At 50.2% G+C, this 20922-nt stretch overlaps 4 protein-coding genes across 4 annotated transcripts; 3 read left to right on the top strand and 1 right to left on the bottom strand.

The window, feature by feature from the left end:
• Window positions 1-1237: 1237 nt before the first annotated feature.
• Window positions 1238-5847, top strand: N7539_006342 (putative ABC bile acid transporter; the record flags this gene model as incomplete). The annotated part of the gene is made up of 3 exons (XM_056935944.1): window positions 1238-1546; window positions 1611-4112; window positions 4177-5847. The coding sequence occupies 3 exons, from the start codon at window positions 1238-1240 to the stop codon at window positions 5845-5847; spliced, it is 4482 nt and encodes a 1493-aa protein (XP_056788868.1).
• A 674-nt stretch (window positions 5848-6521) lies between these two features.
• Window positions 6522-8372, top strand: N7539_006341 (NYN domain-containing protein; the record flags this gene model as incomplete). The annotated part of the gene is made up of 2 exons (XM_056935943.1): window positions 6522-7694; window positions 7758-8372. 2 exons carry the CDS (start codon window positions 6522-6524, stop codon window positions 8370-8372), a joined length of 1788 nt encoding a protein of 595 aa, XP_056788867.1.
• A 653-nt stretch (window positions 8373-9025) lies between these two features.
• On the top strand, window positions 9026-10092 carry mog1 (Ran GTPase-binding protein MOG1; the record flags this gene model as incomplete). The annotated part of the gene is made up of 2 exons (XM_056935942.1): window positions 9026-9102; window positions 9444-10092. The coding sequence occupies 2 exons, from the start codon at window positions 9026-9028 to the stop codon at window positions 10090-10092; spliced, it is 726 nt and encodes a 241-aa protein (XP_056788866.1).
• Window positions 10093-10556: 464 nt separating this feature from the next.
• Window positions 10557-12682, bottom strand: N7539_006339 (SprT family zinc-dependent metalloprotease; the record flags this gene model as incomplete). Its single annotated transcript, XM_056935941.1, has 2 exons — window positions 10557-11661; window positions 11727-12682. The coding sequence occupies 2 exons, from the start codon at window positions 12680-12682 to the stop codon at window positions 10557-10559; spliced, it is 2061 nt and encodes a 686-aa protein (XP_056788865.1).
• Between the last annotated feature and the right edge of the window lie 8240 nt (window positions 12683-20922).

Below are 20922 nucleotides of genomic sequence, written 5' to 3'. Positions count from 1 at the left end.
AAAAGGATCGCTTGGAAAGAATGGAGTTTTGCTGTCCAATCCTTGCGGTTGCTGAGACGTGCCCAGCATTTCTCAGTAATTTTGTGAGTACAGTTCAAGCTGACAAGACAGAAGAGATGGCCGGTCCAGCCCAGTGACGGCGAGGCAACAGAACCCTGTCGGATCATCGGATACGAAATTATGAATGCAACCTCCTCCTGAGCCATGCAAGATGCTGTTCCTCCCACTCCATCATTATGAGATCTCTGGCCCCGGAAGTGACAAAACAACTTATCGTTGGGAAAGCAAAATACCCGGTTTCCCAGCATCTTTGAGCTGGCAGGCAGTCCACGACTCATGGGTACCCTATTTAACCCCCTAATAGTCCCGGAAAGTCCAAACAAGATGGACAATTTATGGTGGTGCAGCAGAACCCAATAATCGCATTCTGCGACGATACAGAGGTCGGATCAGATTCCTATGATGTACTGTATGTATCTCCTTCCAACTCCTGTCCACTTTTCCCGTGTCCAGGCTCCAGACTCTGGAAGTATCCGGTGCAACAGGTTGAAGCATGAACGACGGGGCGTCTCCTCCAAGCTGGGATGACAAGTGGACCGATTGGCTTCCCCGGGACCAATGCAGAGGGTGTCAGTGGGTTGATTCTCAGGGGATCTTCGGACAAGGGCGTTCGGTCTGTCGATCACAGGCAGCATCTGCATCTGAATCACTCAATGATGCAGAGGGGTTGGGTCGCGAAGATCGAACAACTCCTACCACACCCAATCATGGCCGTCATTCGTGACGAAAAGCAGGTCCCGAGATTGGGCTTCTGAGTCTTTACGTACTTGCAGATTAGTAGAGCATCTGATAGGTCTCAAGCTGAATGGAGTCGATGACAAGACACGACAAGCAGCCATCTGAGATCCGAGGAGCAAGGTGAGTGCCAGGGATAAAACTGAGGGGTCATGATGTCTGCCCAGGGGGAGAGAGAGAGAGAGAGAGAGAGAGTGAGTGAGAGAGTATAGTGAGAGCGTGCGACAATGCAAAACACAGCTCATTATGATCGATGCCCCCTGGGTTCAATTCGGGATGTACACAAGTACGATCAAGCCGAAGACAAAAAAGAAAAAAGACACCATGACCCACTTCTCGACCACCACAATCATATCTGGGTTTATTTAGGGGTGATCAGCTGTCATCTTTCTTTTCAGATACGAAGCCCAGCTTTCAGGCGGAAAGAGGAAACAAAAAAAAAATGTGGGACGTTGGAGCCCAAGCTCTGGATGTCAGAGTCATTATTCTCATCCTGACAACTGGTCTGACCAGCCGAGCCTTTCAAAGCCTGGTAGACTGGACGTGTCGTGCATTTCGCACCACAGATCAATTCGCCAAATTTTTCTACAGCGACCTCGATGGCGAGAGCAAGTTCCAAGAGGTTCAGGCCACCGTGAGGTGGTGGCAGCGTGTCGTGATTGCTATCTTGACAACCAGTGCAGCAGTCGTGTCTTTGTCACGGGCCGTTGTCGCTTCAACAAGAGAGGAATGGCTGCACTGTTATATCCTGGTAGGTTGCGTTTCACTCGGGGATTGTGGACATGACTACTGGCGTCTGTTACTGACTGAATCAGAGTCTAATGCTCATCCATTGTGTCGCCCTGCTTGTGGAGTCACGCTGTACTGTGCGGTATGCGCTAGGTCTGCAACTGAGTTTGAGTTGTCTCCTGGGCTTGGTCTCTGTCGCATTCGAGATTGAGGCATACTATCCTGCTCATCGTGAAGCCATCCAGCGAAGACTGATTGGGGCCGAAGGTTGCTGTCTCCTCGCCACGGCGGCACTCTGCGTGCTGCTTCCCCGTCGACCCGATGTTTATCATAATGAAATGATGGTCGACCGGGAACTGTCCACCTCGATGCTCAGTCGGCTTACATTCAGCTGGGCCAGGAAGATTATCCGTCTCGCTCACCAGGAGAAGGAGCTTGACCCAGCTCACCTCCCAGCGTTGGACCACAGCACACGATCACAGCGTCTCCAAGAACTCTTTAGCGAATGCCAAATGCGCCATCAAGAATCACGGTCAGACGGCCCTAACACGCCAGCACCGATGTGGTGGATACTCGTGCGATCTAATCGTGCAAATCTTCTCGGGGCGGCGATGTTGTGTCTGCTCCTGGCGCTGCTGTCCTTCGCCCCGCACATGATTCTATTGCATATGCTGCGAGTCTTGGAATCTGAAACACCAGAGAAGAAAGACCCCGTTCTGTTGGGGGCATGGGGACTCTTGCTGGGGTTGGCGATTGTTTGCTCGTCTGTCCTCGAACAGTGGGTAAACTGGATTGCATATAACAAGATCTCGGTCCGAATGATCGAGCAGATATCAATCATGGTTTTTCACAAGGCTATGCGTCTCCCCGGGTCTAAAAGATCCGACCGCGACGACGAGAAGGAGGGCGGCGCTGCGAAAAGCACCATCAATCTGGTCGCAGTTGATGGCCAGCGGATCGGTCGATTTGCTACGTACTTTTATCATTTGGCACTTGCCCCGATGAGGATTATCATTGCTTCAGCCATGTTGTTAAGAATCTTAGGCTGGCAAAGCTTGGCGGCCGGTCTTGCATGTATTGCTGTTTTGATGCCAATGGTCATTCCCTGCGGCCGCAAGTACGCGGTAGCTGGCAGACAGTTGATGGCCGCACGAGATAAGAAAATGGATCTTCTCACCGAGATGCTTCACGGGATTCGCCAAATCAAATTCTCTGCACTTGAGGACAAATGGGCGGATCGGATCGGATCAGTGAGAAAAGAAGAGCTCGCTGGTCAGCGCCGCATCTTTATATCCAATGCCGGCATCATGTCCTTCTACATACTTGGCCCAATCGCCTTGTCTGTCGCGTCCTTGGGCGTGTATGCGCTGCTACACAATGGGCTAACGGCTTCCGTCACTTTCACTGCTACATCAATCATGGGCTCGATAACGATATCATTGAGTGTACTTCCAACTCTACTCTCGAACGTGATTGATACTTTGATCAGCACACGCCGCTTAGATGAGTTTTTCGCTGCCCCTGAAAGAATACCAAACCTGACTCCAGCCGATGAAATTGCTTTTCAGAATGCCACGATTGCATGGCCTGGTGCCTTGACATCTCCCAAATCTACCTGGTCTCTTAAAAATCTCGATCTAGAGTTTCCTCGGGGCAAATTGAGTCTGATATCTGGGCGAACGGGATCGGGCAAGAGCCTTCTGCTGGCCGCTATACTGGGAGAATGTGATATCATTACAGGGCAAGTGATGGCCCCCCTTCAACCGCAGCCAGAGACTTTATGGCGTACGTACACAGACAGTGGGAATTGGATTGTGGACTCTGCCACGGCATTTGTGGCTCAAGCGCCATGGATTGAGGCTGCAACCATCAAACAGAACATCTTGTTTGGTCTCCCTTTCCGTGAAGACCGGTACATGGACGTGCTTTACGCATGTGCGCTAGGAAAGGACCTGCAAACCTTTCCCGATGGTGACCGAACAGAGATTGGCGCCGACGGAGTCAACCTGAGTGGTGGACAAAAAGCCCGCATTTCCCTCGCCAGGGCATTATACTCTCGCGCTGGTATCCTGGTGCTGGATGATATCTTCAGTGCAGTTGACGTTCACACCGCGCAACATCTGTACGAGCATGCACTGACTGGATCTTTGGCTGTGGGTCGAACCCGAATTCTCGCCACGCATCACATCGGTATTTGCTTGCCTCAGACTGAACGTATCGTTCATTTAGAAGGTGGAGCGGTCGGATTCACTGGCGTGGCTACTCAGCTGCATGCTAGCGGAATGCTGGACAGCCTACTGCGCTCTTGCAAAATGGATGAGGAGCCAGACGGAAAGGGAGATTACACATTGAAAGATATGCCTTCGTTTGCTCTCGAGCACCTTGCTGAGTCCAGTCAACCCACAGCATCCCCGGGGGAGCAGTTCAACGGTCAGACACCACGAACTTTCTTGCAAAAAGAGCGAGGCAAAACAGACAAGTCCTCTCTGCAGCTTTTCATTCAGTACATCACTGCCAGCGGGTCATGGTGGCTATGGGGTCTGGTTGCCACTACAAGCGTGACGTATATGCTTCTCATCCTAGCGAGAGTAAGTCCATCATCCCGCGGCGGGCATCCCGGTGAGTTGCTTGATATGCTGACTTCAAGAGCAGAGCTGGTGGCTACGTGTTTGGAGCAACCATGACACCGACGCCGCTTCCGCCATCAATGAACCAGGTCTGGCGGTGGAAAATCTGAAGTTCTACTTCGGTATTTACGTCGCTTTCGCTATATCTGAATGGCTTGTGGGTTCAATGGTCAACGTGTTCATCTTCTTCCCTGCGCTGCGTGCATCGGAGCGTCTTTTCCAGCAGTGTCTACGTGGAGTACTTAGCGCCCCTCTCCAATGGCTTGACGCCGTCCCTGTTGGCCAGATTTTGAATCGCTTCTCGGCTGACTTGAACATCATCGATTCTCGAATCTGTCTCTCTTTGATTCAAATGCTCGCCGCTGGCTTGGAGTCTGGCAGTGTCATTGTCGCTGGCGCGATCGTCAACCCCCTCTCGATCGTCCCCATTGTTCCGCTTGCGTCTGCATGTGTCTATTACAGCCGTGCATATCTCGTTGCAGCCCGGGAGATGAAGCGCATGGAAAACATTGCTCGCAGCCCAATCTACGAGAAATTCAATTCTTCTCTCACTGGACTTTTGACCATTCGCGCCTACGGGAAACCCCATATCTACATCGAGCAAATGCAGCACCTTGTGGATGGTCATGCTCGGGCGTACTGGCATCAGTGGTTGTTGACACGCTGGCTTGGAACGAGAATCAACATCATCGGCGCCATCTTCACCACGTGTGTCGCTGTGCTTGTGACAAGCCAAAACGGAGCAGATGCAGCCGCGGCCGGCTTTGCGATCGGATTTTCAATTCAACTTTATAGTGCCATCACTCTGTTGACTCAAGTCTACACTAGCCTGGAGTTGGACTTGAATTCCGTCGATCGAGTCCTGGAATACTCTGATGTGGAATCAGAACGGTATGAGGGCATCGATCCACCCGCTGCGTGGCCAACCGAGGGCCGCTTAGAGATTGCCAACCTGACAGTGAAATACGCATCTGACTTACCGCCGGTGCTCAGGGGTCTCAATATCAATATCAAGGGTAATCAGCGCGTCGGTATCGTTGGCCGAACCGGGGCAGGCAAGTCATCGCTCGCTCTGGCCCTCTTCCGATTCCTTGAAGCCAGTCAGGGTCAAATTCTCATTGATGGAATCGACATTGCCAAGATGACATTGACCCAGTTGCGTAGCCGACTGGCTATCATCCCTCAAAACCCCGTGTTATTCTCAGGAACTGTTCGATCTAATCTAGATCCATTCCAAGAACACGATGATGACGAACTCATCTCTGCTCTTGCACAAGTAAAATGTCCAAGCTCTACGGCAGAACTTCCATCATCAGAACTCGACATGCCGGTCTCTGAGAGCGGGTTGAACCTCTCTCAGGGCCAGCGACAGCTCCTTTGCCTCGCCCGTGCGATTGTCTCCAATCCCAAGGTTCTCATACTGGACGAAGCAACTTCTTCGGTCGATAATGCGACGGATGAGAACATTCAACAGGCATTGCGGGCAAGATTTGGACGTGGATCGTCAACGCTACTCGTAATCGCGCACCGCTTAAGCACGATCGCCGACTTTGATCATATCTTGGTCTTGGACCGTGGCATGGCAGTAGAGTCAGGGTCACCTCAGGAACTGATCAATATTGAGAACGGTATATTTCGGGCCATGATTGAGAAGGACTCTGAAAGCGACCAACTGCTTCAAGTTATCTCGGGTTGAGAACGGCGATTCCACTGGGAAGACGGGAACTTAGTCTGATTCAGACTTAGCTGGGCTGAGTGTCAGTCTGATGCAACCATTGATTCATATGGATGGTCAGTCGTCAGGCCTATGGAGCATAATGTGTAATTAGTACAATTTCTTCAGTGTCTCTAAGAATTACATGAACTACACGCGATTTCGGTTTTTGGACATACAATACCGCTCCGGCAATTATGTATCTGACTTTTCCCCTCGCAATTCTGCCACGTACTTGTATAATCAATGCCGAGTAGTGGCGGACTTCCATAATTGCACAACTCGTGGAGCCAAAACTTACGGACTGAACCGCTCCTAAGTCAGATGCTGATTACTCGATTTGGACTAACGCGATCTCCCTTTACATCGGGCAGAACTGTATCAGCTTAAGTGGAGGTGGAGCCTGTCTCGATGTACGCCGCCCGCGTCGCCACCCTTCTGTTGATACAAACTGGTAGTCTCCTCATTTTCGTTTTGCTTTCTCCCCTCGACCATCTTCAGTTCCATCTGCTTTCATACTTTACGATATGCGACGATCTGATCTGAGTGTTGACCATTCATTTTCTGCTTCGCACCTATCACCCCCTCCTTTTTCGTTTCGTTGCCAACCATTCGACCACCGATAATCTTATTAAGACTCGCCACCAAACCCGTCAATGATTCCACCACCTTCAAACCAGTCGTCCTCATCTTGGGGACTTGATAACGCCCTTGATGTGCTACAATCTCCCACATTCAAGCAAAGCTCTCAATCTCTTGGTCATGATCACGAAGCGGATGCTCCTAATGAGGGGCAATACTATCGATTTTCCCCGCATCTCGCCAGCCACTACTTTCCAACTGGGGGTCCTCAAAAGGTCGGAGACTTTGATCTAAGGGCGGCTTTGCCCAACCAGGACAACTTGAGCCTGGACGAGATAGAGTCATCACTTCATGGAATGCAAATCGCCGGCAACTTTCCAGGGTCCCCTTCTACGCACAACGACCTTGCTACCAGCCCAGACAATGCCTCCAACCACCTGATCGCACATGGTCCTCACCAGTCACAGCTGTCAAAGCAGCTCAGCGCGGCCGGTCCGTCCAATCCTTTGCAAATGCAAGACACCAAGGCAAACACATTCTCCTTGTCTGATTTTACCCCGCGGGCCAGTCCTTCGGCATTCTCGGATCCTACTTTGAGACCTCGTCCGATCAGAAGCGAAGAGGCCGGAGTTTCGCTCGACCAAGCCAGTCCCGTGAGACTTGTGGATCCTCCTTCGAGATCTCGTCCAATCCAAAGACAAAATCCCGGAGTCTCGCTCGATCAAGCCATAGGCGAGTACGTCGATTCCTCCCGAAAACGCACCAACACCAAGGCAAAGAAAGCCAAAGCCAAACCTGTCACGAAGAACGTGGATGCCCACTTCGACACGCTCCCCAATGTCCTGGACTTTAGCCCTAGCGCAGACTCTGACACCAGTGCCACTACTGGTCTTTTTGATTCGCCTGTGACAAAAGAACTCAGTCCCTTGGAGTTTGTACCCTATCAGGTCGGTGGCAGCGGTGTTGTGCGCAGTGGCCGTTATGACACACCACCCTCCTCGTACGATGAAGCAGACTGGGCGGTCCACACGGACGCTGTCCCGAACATAGTTACCACCTCAGCTGGGGTCAAGGTTCTTCCGGCCCTTTACAAAGGCGCTGAAGAGCGTCGAGTTGGTCTCATGACAAAGTTGCTTGGAGATTTTTCCGATTATGCTCGATTGCTTGTACAAGTTGGCCGATCGCCTACTTTTTGCAACAGCCTTGACGACCCCCGCCCCATTCATGTCTTTGTTGACATGTCCAACGTACGTTTTTGAGCCTGTCATCTCTGTCCCCTGCTGAAATAAATAGCTGACCAATGTTTCCAGATCATGGTGGGCTTCCACGATTCGGTAAAAGCTTCGCGGAAAATTCCCGTCCCCACTCGCATCCGTCGTCTTCACATGTCCTTCGCAAACTTCTCCTTAATCATGGAGCGCGGCCGCACTGCGGTTAAGAGAGTCTTGGTTGGCTCTGATCGACTTCCCGCTATCACGGAGGCGGAGAAGCTTGGCTATGAAGCCAACATTCTAGATCGTGTACACAAACTCAAGTACACCACCCCCCGATTCACCAAAAGTCGAAAGACACATGGGGCCACCACTTCATTCGCGTCTGGACCTGAAACGGCTGGCGCAGGCATGGAGCGGTGGGTGGAACAAGGTGTTGACGAAATTCTGCACCTCAAGATCCTGGAGAGCATCGTGGATACAGATGAACCATCCACGATAGTTCTTGCGACCGGCGATGCCGCGGTCGCTGAGTACTCTGGTGGATTCATGCGAATGGTGGAACGGGCCCTCCGGCGCGGTTGGAACGTCGAGCTGGTGAGCTTCGCGCAGACGATGAGCAATTCTTATCGTAACAAAGAGTTTCGCGCGAGATGGGATCGTCAGTTTCGGATCATCGAGCTTGATCGCTATGTTGAGGAGCTCTTCGAGTGAGTGGCAGAGCGATTCTGCTCGTCTTCATGTCGTTACGATCCCACCTCTTCATGCTTCAAGGATTTTCTTAATACTAGTCAGCTCGTCGGTACATTCTTACCTGACAGACAATTAGTGACATGCATTGCATTTGATCATTCATCTTCTGCCTCTCCTTATGTAGAAAACTTGTAGTCATAGGAAAATGTGATGTTCAACGCTTCAAACATCTTAAGCCTCTTGCCGCCAACTGGTGGCGAACGTGATTGGGCGGAAGAGGCACGGCTCTTCCGCCCACGCCTTACATGATGCTACTACCTCTTGACAAGGACGTCGCTCGAAGCACCAACCATTGTTGCTTTGTGCGGGACACAGCTACACGAGCTCTCTCGTTTCCGTTATCTGCACTGCGTCAGTGTTGCTAGCCATTGCTGGGGGACATTTTTTTTGAAACTCTCGACAGATTCAGCCCAGTATGTACATTGACATGAAGTGGGGCTTGATTTCAAGATCCGTAGGTGAACCTGTCAAGCTTACCTCCACCGTACAGAACATTTAGCAGCTCGTATATCGCCAACGAGTCCCCTCTTGCCGCTCGGAGATTATCTCCTCGAAGCCTTCTAAGGATTCCGCACATTCTGCTTCTCGGCAGTCGGGCAATCTCAAGTCTCAGCATGGCTCACATCACGACGAAGGATTTTTTCGGCGGTGCAATCCGCGGGATTGTGCCACATCGGTGGATCGATGGCAGGTCAGTACATTCTCTCTGGAGTTTTGTCCTTGTCGTTGTATTCTCATGGTGGTCCTGCGCGACTTGAGCTATTGAGACGGTCGTATGTCAAGTCAATATAGGCTTCTCTTCTCGTCTCTCGATCTCATGAGCTTGTCAAGTCGTCTGCCGCGCGTGAAGGGAGCCAAAATCCTTGATGCGACGCAACCCCCTCTGCACTTTCCTTGGGCAGCCTTATCCGCGCGAGTGGAAGAGTGCCCGGGGCTTTTGCTACAACATCAAGCAAAATACATTCCACGGATCACCCCGCTTGATTCCGGGTTCTCAAGGATGAAATAAAAAAAGACTAACAAAGTACATAGTGATCTCCGCGAAGTCCCAGATCATCAGGAACTCTTCTTATCACCCGACACGCTCTCAACCTTCATCATTGAGATCAATCAGCGCGTGTCCAAAGAGGAAGCCCTCTCCACATTCGCCACTTTCACCCACCAGCATCCAGGTCTCTCGACCGCAAGCAGCGGCACAGCAACCGCCGGCACTGCGGAAACGATCAATCAAGCTGCAGCCCTGTACCACCTGAACGATCTCTGCGATGAAGGCGACGCAATGGAGATTGTGACTCCGCCGACGCGCGTAGTCCCGACTAGTCTCTCTGCGTCTGCACCGCCTGGCTCGTCAATCTCTGCGTTTGAGGGCATTGTGCAGTATTTGACGACGGGTCGTCGGCGCGGGACGAGCGGCGCGGTGACGGATTCGGCTGTGGCGGGGGCTTCGATCGATGGACCTTCTGGGGAGGGCGCGAAGGTGTCCAAAGTGACATGTCATTATTTGCTTGTGCGGTTGGAGGCCCAGGAGACGGATTTGTTGGCGTTTTTCAATGTGCCGCATAAGGAGTTTGATGAGAAGGGTGATGCGCAGGGCCTCTCGAGGGAGGAGGGTGTTGCGGAGAGCTTTATGGCTAGCCTGGTCGACCGATTGGAAATTCGAGACTGGGGCTTGTTTGTTTGATCAAATTTAATTTACATGTCGCGGTATAGGGGAGAGAGCTCGAGCCAGCATGATTACCATGCTTTGTCTTTGCTCTAGTGATCTCTTCGCTGATCTAGCACCCAGTTGGAAATGTTATAGGTTCATAGGTGCTATCAGTAGCTGGAAACACATGATACACCTCATGTCGATAGATGGTAAGTCGCAGACAGTGTTACCGGACGTGTCTAGAAGATCTGAAACATCTGTCTTATCACACTCGATTCATTAGAAGAAAAGCAATGCCAGCTTGCCATGGACGGTCATGTCAAAATGAAAGTGAACGCAATGAAATGGCCATGGTCGAAAAAAAAAAAAGTCAATCGCTAATCTAAAATGGCAGGAGTCTCAAACGCTAAAGTGCACAAGATGGTGCCGCGCAGCATACGCCAAGAAGGCATAAGGTCACATCATCAATTCATAGACAGAACAGGACCCCCAAAGACTCAAATGACAAACTGATCAAGATTCCTGGTCACGTCCTCAAGAATCCTCCTTTGGCCGGGGATAACGGCGCTCTTCTTCGGCGAAACATTCCGCGGCTTGGGCTTGATCTGCTGGAGCTTGCCCTGACACGTACCGCATCGAGAACGGTCAGTGTCAATACTCTTCGAGTGCCGGCGGTATTCCTGGCCGCAGGCGGTGCAATGCCACACATATTTATAGTCAATCTCATACGAGTGTTTCGTGGTGACGTGGATTTGACCTCCATACAGTGGGTGATCGCGCATGGCATCGGCGCATTTTTCACCCCAGTTTTTGAAGCTCGCGCCGTGGGGGTTGTCGTGGATGTTCGACACCATGTAATTAGCGAGGTGACAATATTCGTGAGCGAGAGTGTTGATCAGCCGGTATTCGTTGTCAATGATCTTCTCGGCTAGCTCGATGCTTGCGTGGTGTTTGATCTTGCTCATTCCTCTCGATTCGCCGTTCGGTCCACGCGAGACCACTCGTTCTCCTTTCCAACGAGCACGGCCGGCGGTGGTGTTCAAAGTCTTCGACCAAGTGATCGTCACACCGCCGGTCGACTCGGCAAGTCGACTCACCTCTCCGCCAGATGCGGCTTGGTCCAATGTGCGGAGAAAGGCTTCTGCAAACTCCGCCTTTTTATGGTTAAAGGACAGACGACGAGCCTTTGCTGCTCGGTTCTTCTCGGCTTCGGCCTTTTTGATGGCACTTTTACTAAGCGGCTTCGGCGTCGTCGGCATCATGTCGCCGCCTTTGCGTGTGGGCTCCAAGTCGCTGCTAGAACTCGAGTCACGGCTTCTATGCCCGTTATCCTCCTCACTGTCGTCAAAGTCTTTGAGCAGCTCAATGACTTTACGACTGGTCGATGTTTCCTTGCGTGGAGAGTGCTGGTCATTCCATGTATTGGTCTCTTCTTGACTCCAGAATTCATCCACGCTCTCGCGATGGGGCGTGGCGGGAATTCGGACCTTCTTCTTGGTTGGAGAGCGCAGTCGCGATGGCCTGGGGCTCACTGGAGGTGTTTGCAGCTTCTTATTTTGAGATTTCTTCCCTTTCGGGAGAGCTTGGGGCTCTACGAATGGGCTTTGTGTAAAATTGTCAGAAGAATGTTCGACGTTCAACTCTAAAAGACAACATGTAACACGTACCTTTCAGATTGCGGTGATTCCTTATCGAATGGGCCATTCTGACTTTCCAGGGTCATTGCATCAAGCTTTGTATGGAGATCCAAGTCTTCCTGAGACATGGGTTTAAGGCTGACCCCATTCGTGTGGGATAGTCTTGAAGCTTCTGGGATTCGGGGATCCAGTACTGCAGACCTTCTCGGCATCTCATCATCACTCTGCTCCCTCTCAGCGACAAGGTTGGGTCGTCTGCCTCTCATCAATCTTCTCCGGCTGGAGGGCGGAGGAGGAGGGGGTGACGGGAGCTTTTCATCCTCTGTCTCGGAAGCTGAAGTTTCATAGAAACTGGGATCCTCATTGTCACTGACGATAAAGTCATCTAATGAGTCAAAGCCATTGTCCTCATCGTCTTCCTCTGTCTCAGATTCCACGTTGTGTCTCCTCAATGCCGGGCTGTTATTTTCTGCGCGAGCTGAGCGGACTGATTGGTGCGCTCCCAGTGGTCGCGGCACATCTCGTCTGGTTGGTGAAGCGGGAAGACTGCCATTCTGCGCTTCCCTGTTCTGCTCCGGGGTGTTTTCTAGAACATCGTTTTCTTTCTCGTAGTCGTCGGTTTCCAGCTTGACAGGAGGTCTTGGCCGCGGTGTCTGGGAGATGGGAAGCAGCAAAGAGTTCACGTTGGCTGTTTTCAGGGTTCGGGCTTTTCTCTGTTTCTTGGGCGGGGTCGATTCAGAACCCTTGGAGACACTTTCTTCAGAAAAAATATCGAACACCAGACTAGATCCCCGACTGTGACTTTGGAAGGAAGGTTTCGTTGCCGTGCTGGGGGTCTTTGCTTCAGATGAGCGGAGGTTGATGTCGTGCTCAGCTGCGATCTTTGCTTGAGTGGGTGTTGAGTCAGCAAACGGAGTCTTTTGCTTCAGACTCTTTTGCCGTTGAAGACCAGTGGTCAAAGGGTTGGAGGTATTCAATCGTGCCATCGTGAATCGATACGCGGGCGGGTGAGGGTGTCGTTGTCTGTTGCTGAGACCACGCCCTTTGGTCAAAGGGATCTTCCCTCTTTTTGGAGAGTGGAGAGGTGCTTTGATGCTGAGATTTTGTTGAGCAGCCGTGAGACAGCTTCCTGGTCGTGCTTCATATGAGCTTGAGCCTCCCAAGGTTGATGGCTCTTAAAGTTGTTGTAGGCCATCCCACCAGCGGTGGGCAGACCGTTGGCCGGGTAACCCCTCGCCTCGGATCGGGCAGTAAGACGGAGTATAGGCCATTAGCAGGTTCTAATTAGAATCATGATACCGAACATATATGACCCACCGAGATCGAACAGATTGGTACTCGAAAGCAAACTGGTTGACCAGATCAGACACATGAAACAAGAACTGCTTGCTCACGTGAGAACGAGCCTGTATGATTTACCCTATTTGAATGTTCTAGCAAATTCTGCTTCCCGCATGGTGCTTCGCAAGTTGACACTTTCATGTTCCGGAGCGGCACTCAGCTCTGTCGCGGGGACTGCACAATCACACCTATTATATGCGGTAGACTTATATGATTTGAGTCGACTAGGTTTGAGTTGATGGTGTGATGATTATGAGTAGCATTCATATGAACCCACATTCGCACTATCTTTGAGGGTACTCCCAGGGCTTCATCTATTCTCATTCATCAGAAACCGTGAATTGTATCAATGTTTCAAGCGTTGTATCGATTCTTTATCGGTGAATATATGACAATGAACTCATTATCGGGTAATTGTTGATTGTGTACATTTTAAATTATTGATGTCTCTAGGCATTCACGCCGCTGAGTTGCGCAGATTATTTTCCCCTGCGTCATGGACAATGATGAGCGTTTTCGAATACCTGTTCATATAGTAGTAGTAGTAGTAGTACTACTACTACTACTACTACTACTACTACTACTACTACTACTACTACTACTACTACTACTACTACTACTACTACTACTACTACTACTACTACTACTACTACTACTACTACTACTACTACTACTAGCTGTACTTACATAGGCTTGGTGGTGTCCGAATAAAAGTCCTGGGTGAGGCTGGTCAACTTTAGATAAAACTTTAGCTTCGTTCTTCGCATAATAAATTGATCTAGGTACCTAGTACCTACTTACATGCTTACGTTCACTCGTATGTTGCTGTTTCTGGGTGTCGCTGGAGATGCCATGATATAAATAAAACAGGCGTGATCAGCTCGAGTTCTAGGTGTGAAAGGGGAAGTTTGAAGCAGCGTCAACCCTGATTTGTATTCATATAGAATATACTTATACTACAGTGACTAGAATGGTATTATAAGTTGATCCTGCTATCGTGATTTGTTGCATCATAGTCAAGGTTACGATCAGACCTGCTCAGCTTAGTATCTATACAACTCATGTCTTACCCAGGTTGCCTAGGAAGATGATCCATCTGAACCCGAGCTCCAGTACTGCAAATAGCTTGAGGCAGTCGTTCTTTCTGTAAGAAACAAAAGGACGAGTAGCAATGGCGACATCAGTCAATTTGTTAATCTGAAAAAGCAACCCTCACCACCCTACCCTTTCTTCTGTTCTTTTCACAAGACCTTTGGTATGCTGTTCGGCGGATAGCACCAGCAAAAGTCGGACACTGGCGACTTTCTGGAATCTGTCCAAGTCTGAGTTCAGGGCAATATCTGGACCATTGACGGTACTTTCTCTTGAATGTCCAAGGTTCCACCAAATCTTGTTCCTCCCAGATACCGATGGCGAGCTTCTTGAGCATTGTTTCGTCAAAAATGATGTGTGTGTCACTGTGCCGAGGAACCTATGAGGCATCTGATCGCTTTTTGCCGCTCCTTCCTGCGACGGTTATGGCCTTCAAGATTCGAAGTGTTCGGTCAAATCTCGTTGGGAGAAGAGCCTGTTGAAGCAAGTGGTCCAAAAGCCCTGAGGCTACTTCGTGTGGTGAAAAAGGTATCCTAGCAAGGAACAAGTACAGTATACTATCGTAGGAAGAGTACTACTTTTTTTTCCAGTCACGGCCATCCGCTGATAACGTGTCGCCATCCAAGTTTGGGAAGTCGCCAGTGAAGGTCTTCTCATCTAAATCAGTAAAGAGAAGCCACTCACTCCACCTTTCCATTGAATCCTCCGCTTATGCTCATCTCTTTGACTCTTCAATCCTGATGTTGACGAATTTTCGGTTTGACTGGTATGGGAACCTTTTGATAGAAGGCTCAAGATCGCCCAGAAAACCCGTGGTGGTTTTATCTGTATATGACTGGGTCGGAGACATCTTGTAGTATTCAGATGAGATATATCATCAGATCTGTCGGAGGTGTTAGAGTTAAGATTTCAGCGCTGGGTGTTGGATGATCGGGTGGGTTCTGCGTCTAGCAGGCCATGGATCCTGAGCGAGACCAAGTCCAGGTGTTGGTCTCACCGAGAGATCAATTGTGGATGGACAATCATCTCAGGTCCATCAAGTCATCTGAAGTGAGGCCATCTGCTCATTCAATACCTGGAGAATGCAGTAGGTCAACTCTTTATGAAGTAAGTTTTGCCTGAATGTTGGATAGCACGGGTCATTGCAGATAACGCACGACAATATCCCTTTAGCAGATCCCTCGGCCGTATCCCTGCTTTGTGCACAGAAACCGTGGGCGGAGCTTAGGTACATGCATCGTCTTGATATATAGTTACATCAAATGGTTGCACACTGTGTGATAGAGAGGTCGCCTCATCCCACTGTGTCTTGGCCTGAGGGCTCCGTATGGCAATATGAATGTCTGTGGATGCCCCAGGCCTCGAGGTTCATATATGTATTTCAAAGTCCTGGACACCGACCGCTTAGGTCACACTTGGTGTGTCTTCCGATCTCACTGATTCTCACTAGTCACTGGACTCATTACAGTAGTGCCTACGTATCGCGCGTGATTGAAACCCAACTCCACTCAGTAGTCAGTAGACTCAGTACTACTAAATCAGTTTGTGTACCTTACCTATCTCACCTATCTCACTTGAAAACCTCATGGGGACCCTGGAGTGATCGCCCACTGTAGATGTAGAGTGTAGACGATGATCGAACCGTCTCTGCAGTCTGCAGCACAACAATCACCCGGGCCACTCAAGTGGACGGGAACGAAAGGAATCTATGGTACTAGTAACTATAGTGGGATATCTCAGTCGACGATGATGAGATCGTCGGATATGATCATCTCCTCCGACTCCTGGTACTGGTACTGGTGTCTAGATGAAAGACAGGAGACGAAGCCGGATCTTTCTCCGCCAACCTGGAAGTCTGAACGGCGCTTGGCTCGTATACTCCTAGCCGGGAACCCCGCCGAACCGCCTCTGTGTAAAAATAAACTGCGGCATCCGGTGACCTCCGTCGTACTGTATGTTACATTTCCATGCAGGACTGCTGGTAAGACCTCACGAGTCACGAGTCACGAGTCACGAGTCACGAGTCACGAGTCACGAGTCACGACAGGCTGTTGTGACACTACCTTTTAGCTGTGAGATACGTCCCTCCAGACACTCGACACTCTACACTCTACACTCTACAGTACTCAAGGTCAAGCGTGCACCGTTAAAGGAAGACCTGCTTCCGTCTCCCTTGCTAATTTGAAAACCAACACCACTTCCATACATGAACACGGAGGCAATGGTCTAGTCACTCTGGTGCGTGTGGCATCTAGATTACGCCCCATCGAAATTGAAATGAACATGGAGATGATTAATTTGACCGTTGACGACACCCCTGAAAAGGCTGAAAAGGGCACTTTGCCACCATCTACCCCTTTTTGGAATGTTCCTGAGCTGCAGCTGCCAGCTTCTGGGTCGGGGTGAATTCAGACACAATGTTTCTGAAAACGGTCCAGTGCTATATACTAAGCCTTCCTCCAGAGAACACTTCGAAGATCAACTCGCAACCCTTCGACAAGGTCCAGTGTCTGCATCGGTATTTCTCACGTCAGCGCCACTAAGAGTATTGGAACTGCGCCGAACCTGGAATCCAAAGTCCACGGAGGAGCCAAATGGGGAGTTAGACACCCGCGACCGGAAGACAGAAACCGAAGATCGGTCTCCACTTTCTTGCAGTCGAGGTGTCGCTGTTCCTGCCGCCGATTAGTGGGCGTTCAGCCTTCCGCTGGAAATTTTGGGCCTTGTGGGAGTCTAGAAGACAGGTGGATGTTCGAAGTTAGTACTGACTCCTGATTCACGGACCCTTGAGTGAGAGTCAGTGAACAGTGAACAGAGCAGTGGGTTTAATATTGCCTTCTCAAGTGCGGAGATTGGATGACATCGAGATGTTCATCAGGTTGCTTAGTAGTGATTGACAACCTTCGGTAGCCCAATGGAGGCTAACCTTGTTAAGCAATTGCCTATGCGAGTTTGGAGGGGCGATTGAAACAGTCAAAAATCTTTTCCGGCGACAATCCGAGCCTCTCCAATTTTTACTGACATCCGCCATTGACGTGACGTGGAAACATTCCAGATACCTGACCCGTTCTATGATCTTCTGGGACAGGTCAAAGACGTTGATTCAACCATTTAGACTTTGACAAGGTTCCAAGTTCAACGCTTATGTGTCCCATTTAAGACTCGAACCTAGAAACTTCCAACTGGCACGGGGCCATCTGCGATTCCAGGCACCCGATTGTGGGAGCTTGCAAATAGATTCACGCTACGCCATGGTGTGTATATCTGGAGCCCGTCTCCCAATGGATGTAGAGAGGCAATCTACTAGAGATCCATGGAAGCATTGGAAGCACCTGAGTAGGCGGGACTCCCATGTAGCTCAGAGCCTCCAGCTCAGACTGATCATCAATGTATAAACCAAGGTACACTTATATGCAACGATAGAGAGAGGTTAGTCAGACCTCAAGCAAGCATCAGCATCTACATTTGTACCACTATTTACTGATCTAGTCTCTGCCAAATCAAGTCACTCAACCGTCAATTCCACAGAGATACTGTACAATTGTCACATTGCATCGGGGGACCACGATGCCAAGACCCAGTTTGGAGTTCAGTCAGGCAAAAGGGCCCATGCGAACGGCACTGGAGGCAAATACGAGACTGGCTCTCTTCATTCGCCGGGACCACAGGGCGATGAGACGCCCAAGCGATGATCGCAATGCAACGGAACCGAACACACCTCGGGGATTGTGTTCTTTGTTGATCCACCCCGACTGGTGGGAGGACTTTACTTTATTGTTGTGTGATTAGGCAAGTTTGGGACGCGTGCTTGAGGGAACCGAGGTTTCTTGCTATGGATGAACCTGACTGGGAGGTTCCATGGTTCAAGGTCCAGTTGATGAAGCCCGGTCGCGGGGGGCGCGGATATACATCTGGACGATGCTACACAGCACGCATTGTAAATACCCTGGTACACTACAAGCATTCTACCGGTAGTTCAGTGGGTTTGCGTGAGGCTTGAGCCGCAACGAAGTAATCCAGTCTGAGATTTCCAAGAAAGGTCTTCGATGGGAATATGGTAGAGTACTATCGAATTGTACGCCAGCGATCTTGCAGACCGTTGAAAGATCAATCTGGAAGTGGTACAAACTACAAGGTGACTCTGTGAGCCTGTACCACCCAGTGGAGGACTCAACCTGGAGCTTACTGCAATGTCAGCACCTTGACTAGGTATATCCATGTAGTAAGTGATGATAGGGTATGTTAGATCTGGTAACAATCCACCACTGTGGTGGAGGAAGGTTCACTGTTGAAGTATAAATAAGGGTGACAATCACATTCTAAAGTGAGACATGAAAATAGACTTAAAAAGCTAGCTGGGCGGCCATTTCGATCGCCTCAGAAGGTAGCGCATGACCGGGAGGGCATGGAACTTGACCCTTTCCTAAGGTGGTCGTTGAAGATATTTTCTTACATACTAATACTACTACTATGGTACTACCTGTTACCTACCGTCCTGCTCCATGTGCTACTGCGGAAATGAACAACCTAGCCTTTGCAGCGTTCCCACTTTTCTACCCTCTTCAAATCTACCATATCCAGCAGCTCTCAGTACTAAATTTTCTGCTCAAAAGAGAAAGCTCCCGAGCGACCACTAGTTGTGTTCTTCCAAGGCACAATGAAGTTTGAGGGATGAGATCAAGGAACGAGGGACCTCCGGGACCTGTAGCTTGGACCAGCGGAACCAGGACAGCCGGTTTTTGTGTGGGCTGTGCGAACGGGAGCCTATCAGCGATTTGGCACTGGGCTTGGTCCGAGAGAAGCTCCAACGGTGGGCTTCGCCAACAGCGACAGGTTCACTTCCTATGTTCCTACTGTTGTACTCTTGGTTCCCTCCTGAGGTTGGTAGTGAGTCAGTGACTCTTGGAGTAGTTAAAGTACCTACCATTGATTAAGGTAAGCACAAGCACAAGCACAAGCAGCAAGCTGAACGGAACCAGATTGCTGGTGGGGATCTTGTTGCAACTTGCAGGGTGTGCTAATAATGAAGTGGCAAAGTTTCTGTTTTCGTACTCGTGTACAGTATTGTAAAGAGTGGTATTGTAAGAATCACGAGCTTGGAGCCTCAGCGAGTCAATAATGGACCATGTCACGATTATAACTACACAGTACAAACTAGTTACAATATATGAATACAATGAACTTCATCAAGGCATGCACATTCCATCACTGTTGTGATTTCATATGTGTTCACTACTCAATACCCAGTACTCACTGACTCAGTAGTATGAAGTATGGACACCTCGTAGAGGCTCTACGTTATGATTGTTTTCAGCATCTCGTGGTCATGACCAGTCTTTCATTGCTTAGTGAAGTATTGTGGTCGCAGTTTCATAGGTACGATACATGTACAGCGAGTATGTAGGACTACACTTCTACAGGTCTTCCATTCAGACTTGTCGAGAGCTGGAGATGCTTTATTATCATGAAATTCAAGGATTGTGCAAATCAGCATGGTTTGTAGCGTGATGACTTGAGAATGAGTCGCCGATATTAATGAGATCGATCGGTGGTTCGCTTCAACGGCAGTGACATGAAAAGCAGTAGACAACTGGGTTCAACTTACACTCTACACTTCTTTAGTCAACAGACTTCTCTCCTACAGTCCCATGATTAAGAGCTTACCCTTAGCCGTCTGCGGAAATGACAGATCGACTCTGTGCGGCAAACCGTCAATGGTGCAGGTCTCAAGCTTGAAGCCACTACCGCAAAGGCGCATTCGGTACTCTGTTTCCTGGATGAAGTGACCCTCTCCACTTCACGTTCCAACGGCAATGATGAACAATCTGGTCAAATCACCGTCTCCTCTGGAAGTCTGAACACACCGATCAGCGCCCGAGAGATCGTTGCAGCCCGGGCGTTGCATGGAAACGAGGAATGGAAAATCGAGTTCGACGACCAGACCAACCTGCATCCCTGCATGCCGGAGCGGACACGATAACAAGGCACGGGCAAATGAAGACCACCGGCTGTCCAGTGTCCACCCACAGGCTCGGACCACCGAATCGAAGCCGTGGGAAAGGCTGGAACTTTCCAGGCTGGACAAGTCGCAGGAGATGCTGGGTGTGTGGCGGGTGGGGCAGGTTTCAGGGGCCGCCGCAATGTCCGTGGAATCTGCTGGGATTGAATTCAGTCTCATTCGTTCCAGTCGGCCCGTGGAGCCCAGCGGGATGTATGGATCATTGGCCGATAACATGAGGATCTTGTTTGCGCCAGAGTGGAGGCGGCCTAGATGTGTCGAGGAAGGCGCTGCACTGCGGGTGCAGTTCTGAGTCGGGTATTGGTGTAACTATCTTACAACAATGCTGAATCAGCAAAGCATTGGATGACGGTGGACGGGGGAGTCTGCAGTCATGGAGTCCTGGGACCTGGAGCCGTGTTAGACAAGTGGACGGGGGCACAATCGATGATAGAACTACCTGGATGGGGTGAGGACTGAGGACTGGGGACGAAGCAAAATCCACGACCACCCAGATGCATGGTCGCGCTCGGCAGGTTGGACGACAACGGCAGATATTAGAAACACAACGGGCGCAGCGGCCAACCCACGGTATTTCGGAGGACAAGAATTCAAGAATTGTCCCGTGGGAGCCACAGGAGATTCAATGATTGAGAAGCAGAAACAAGACCAGTGATCCTGAGGCCAAAAGTACACACGTACTGTTCACCTTGTAAAGTGTCAGTACGCTTGCTGATCAGATTGGCTCACAGACCGATCCCCGGGGACCACAACAGCACTACAGCTCTGCTATTT

Source organism: Penicillium diatomitis (genome assembly GCF_028827545.1).
Source record: "Penicillium diatomitis strain IBT 30728 chromosome Unknown utg000008l_segment0_segment0, whole genome shotgun sequence".
Lineage (NCBI taxonomy): Eukaryota > Fungi > Ascomycota > Eurotiomycetes > Eurotiales > Aspergillaceae > Penicillium > Penicillium diatomitis.
The sequence above is the reverse complement of the archived record's forward strand: the minus strand, read 5'-3'. Positions and strand labels throughout refer to the sequence as shown.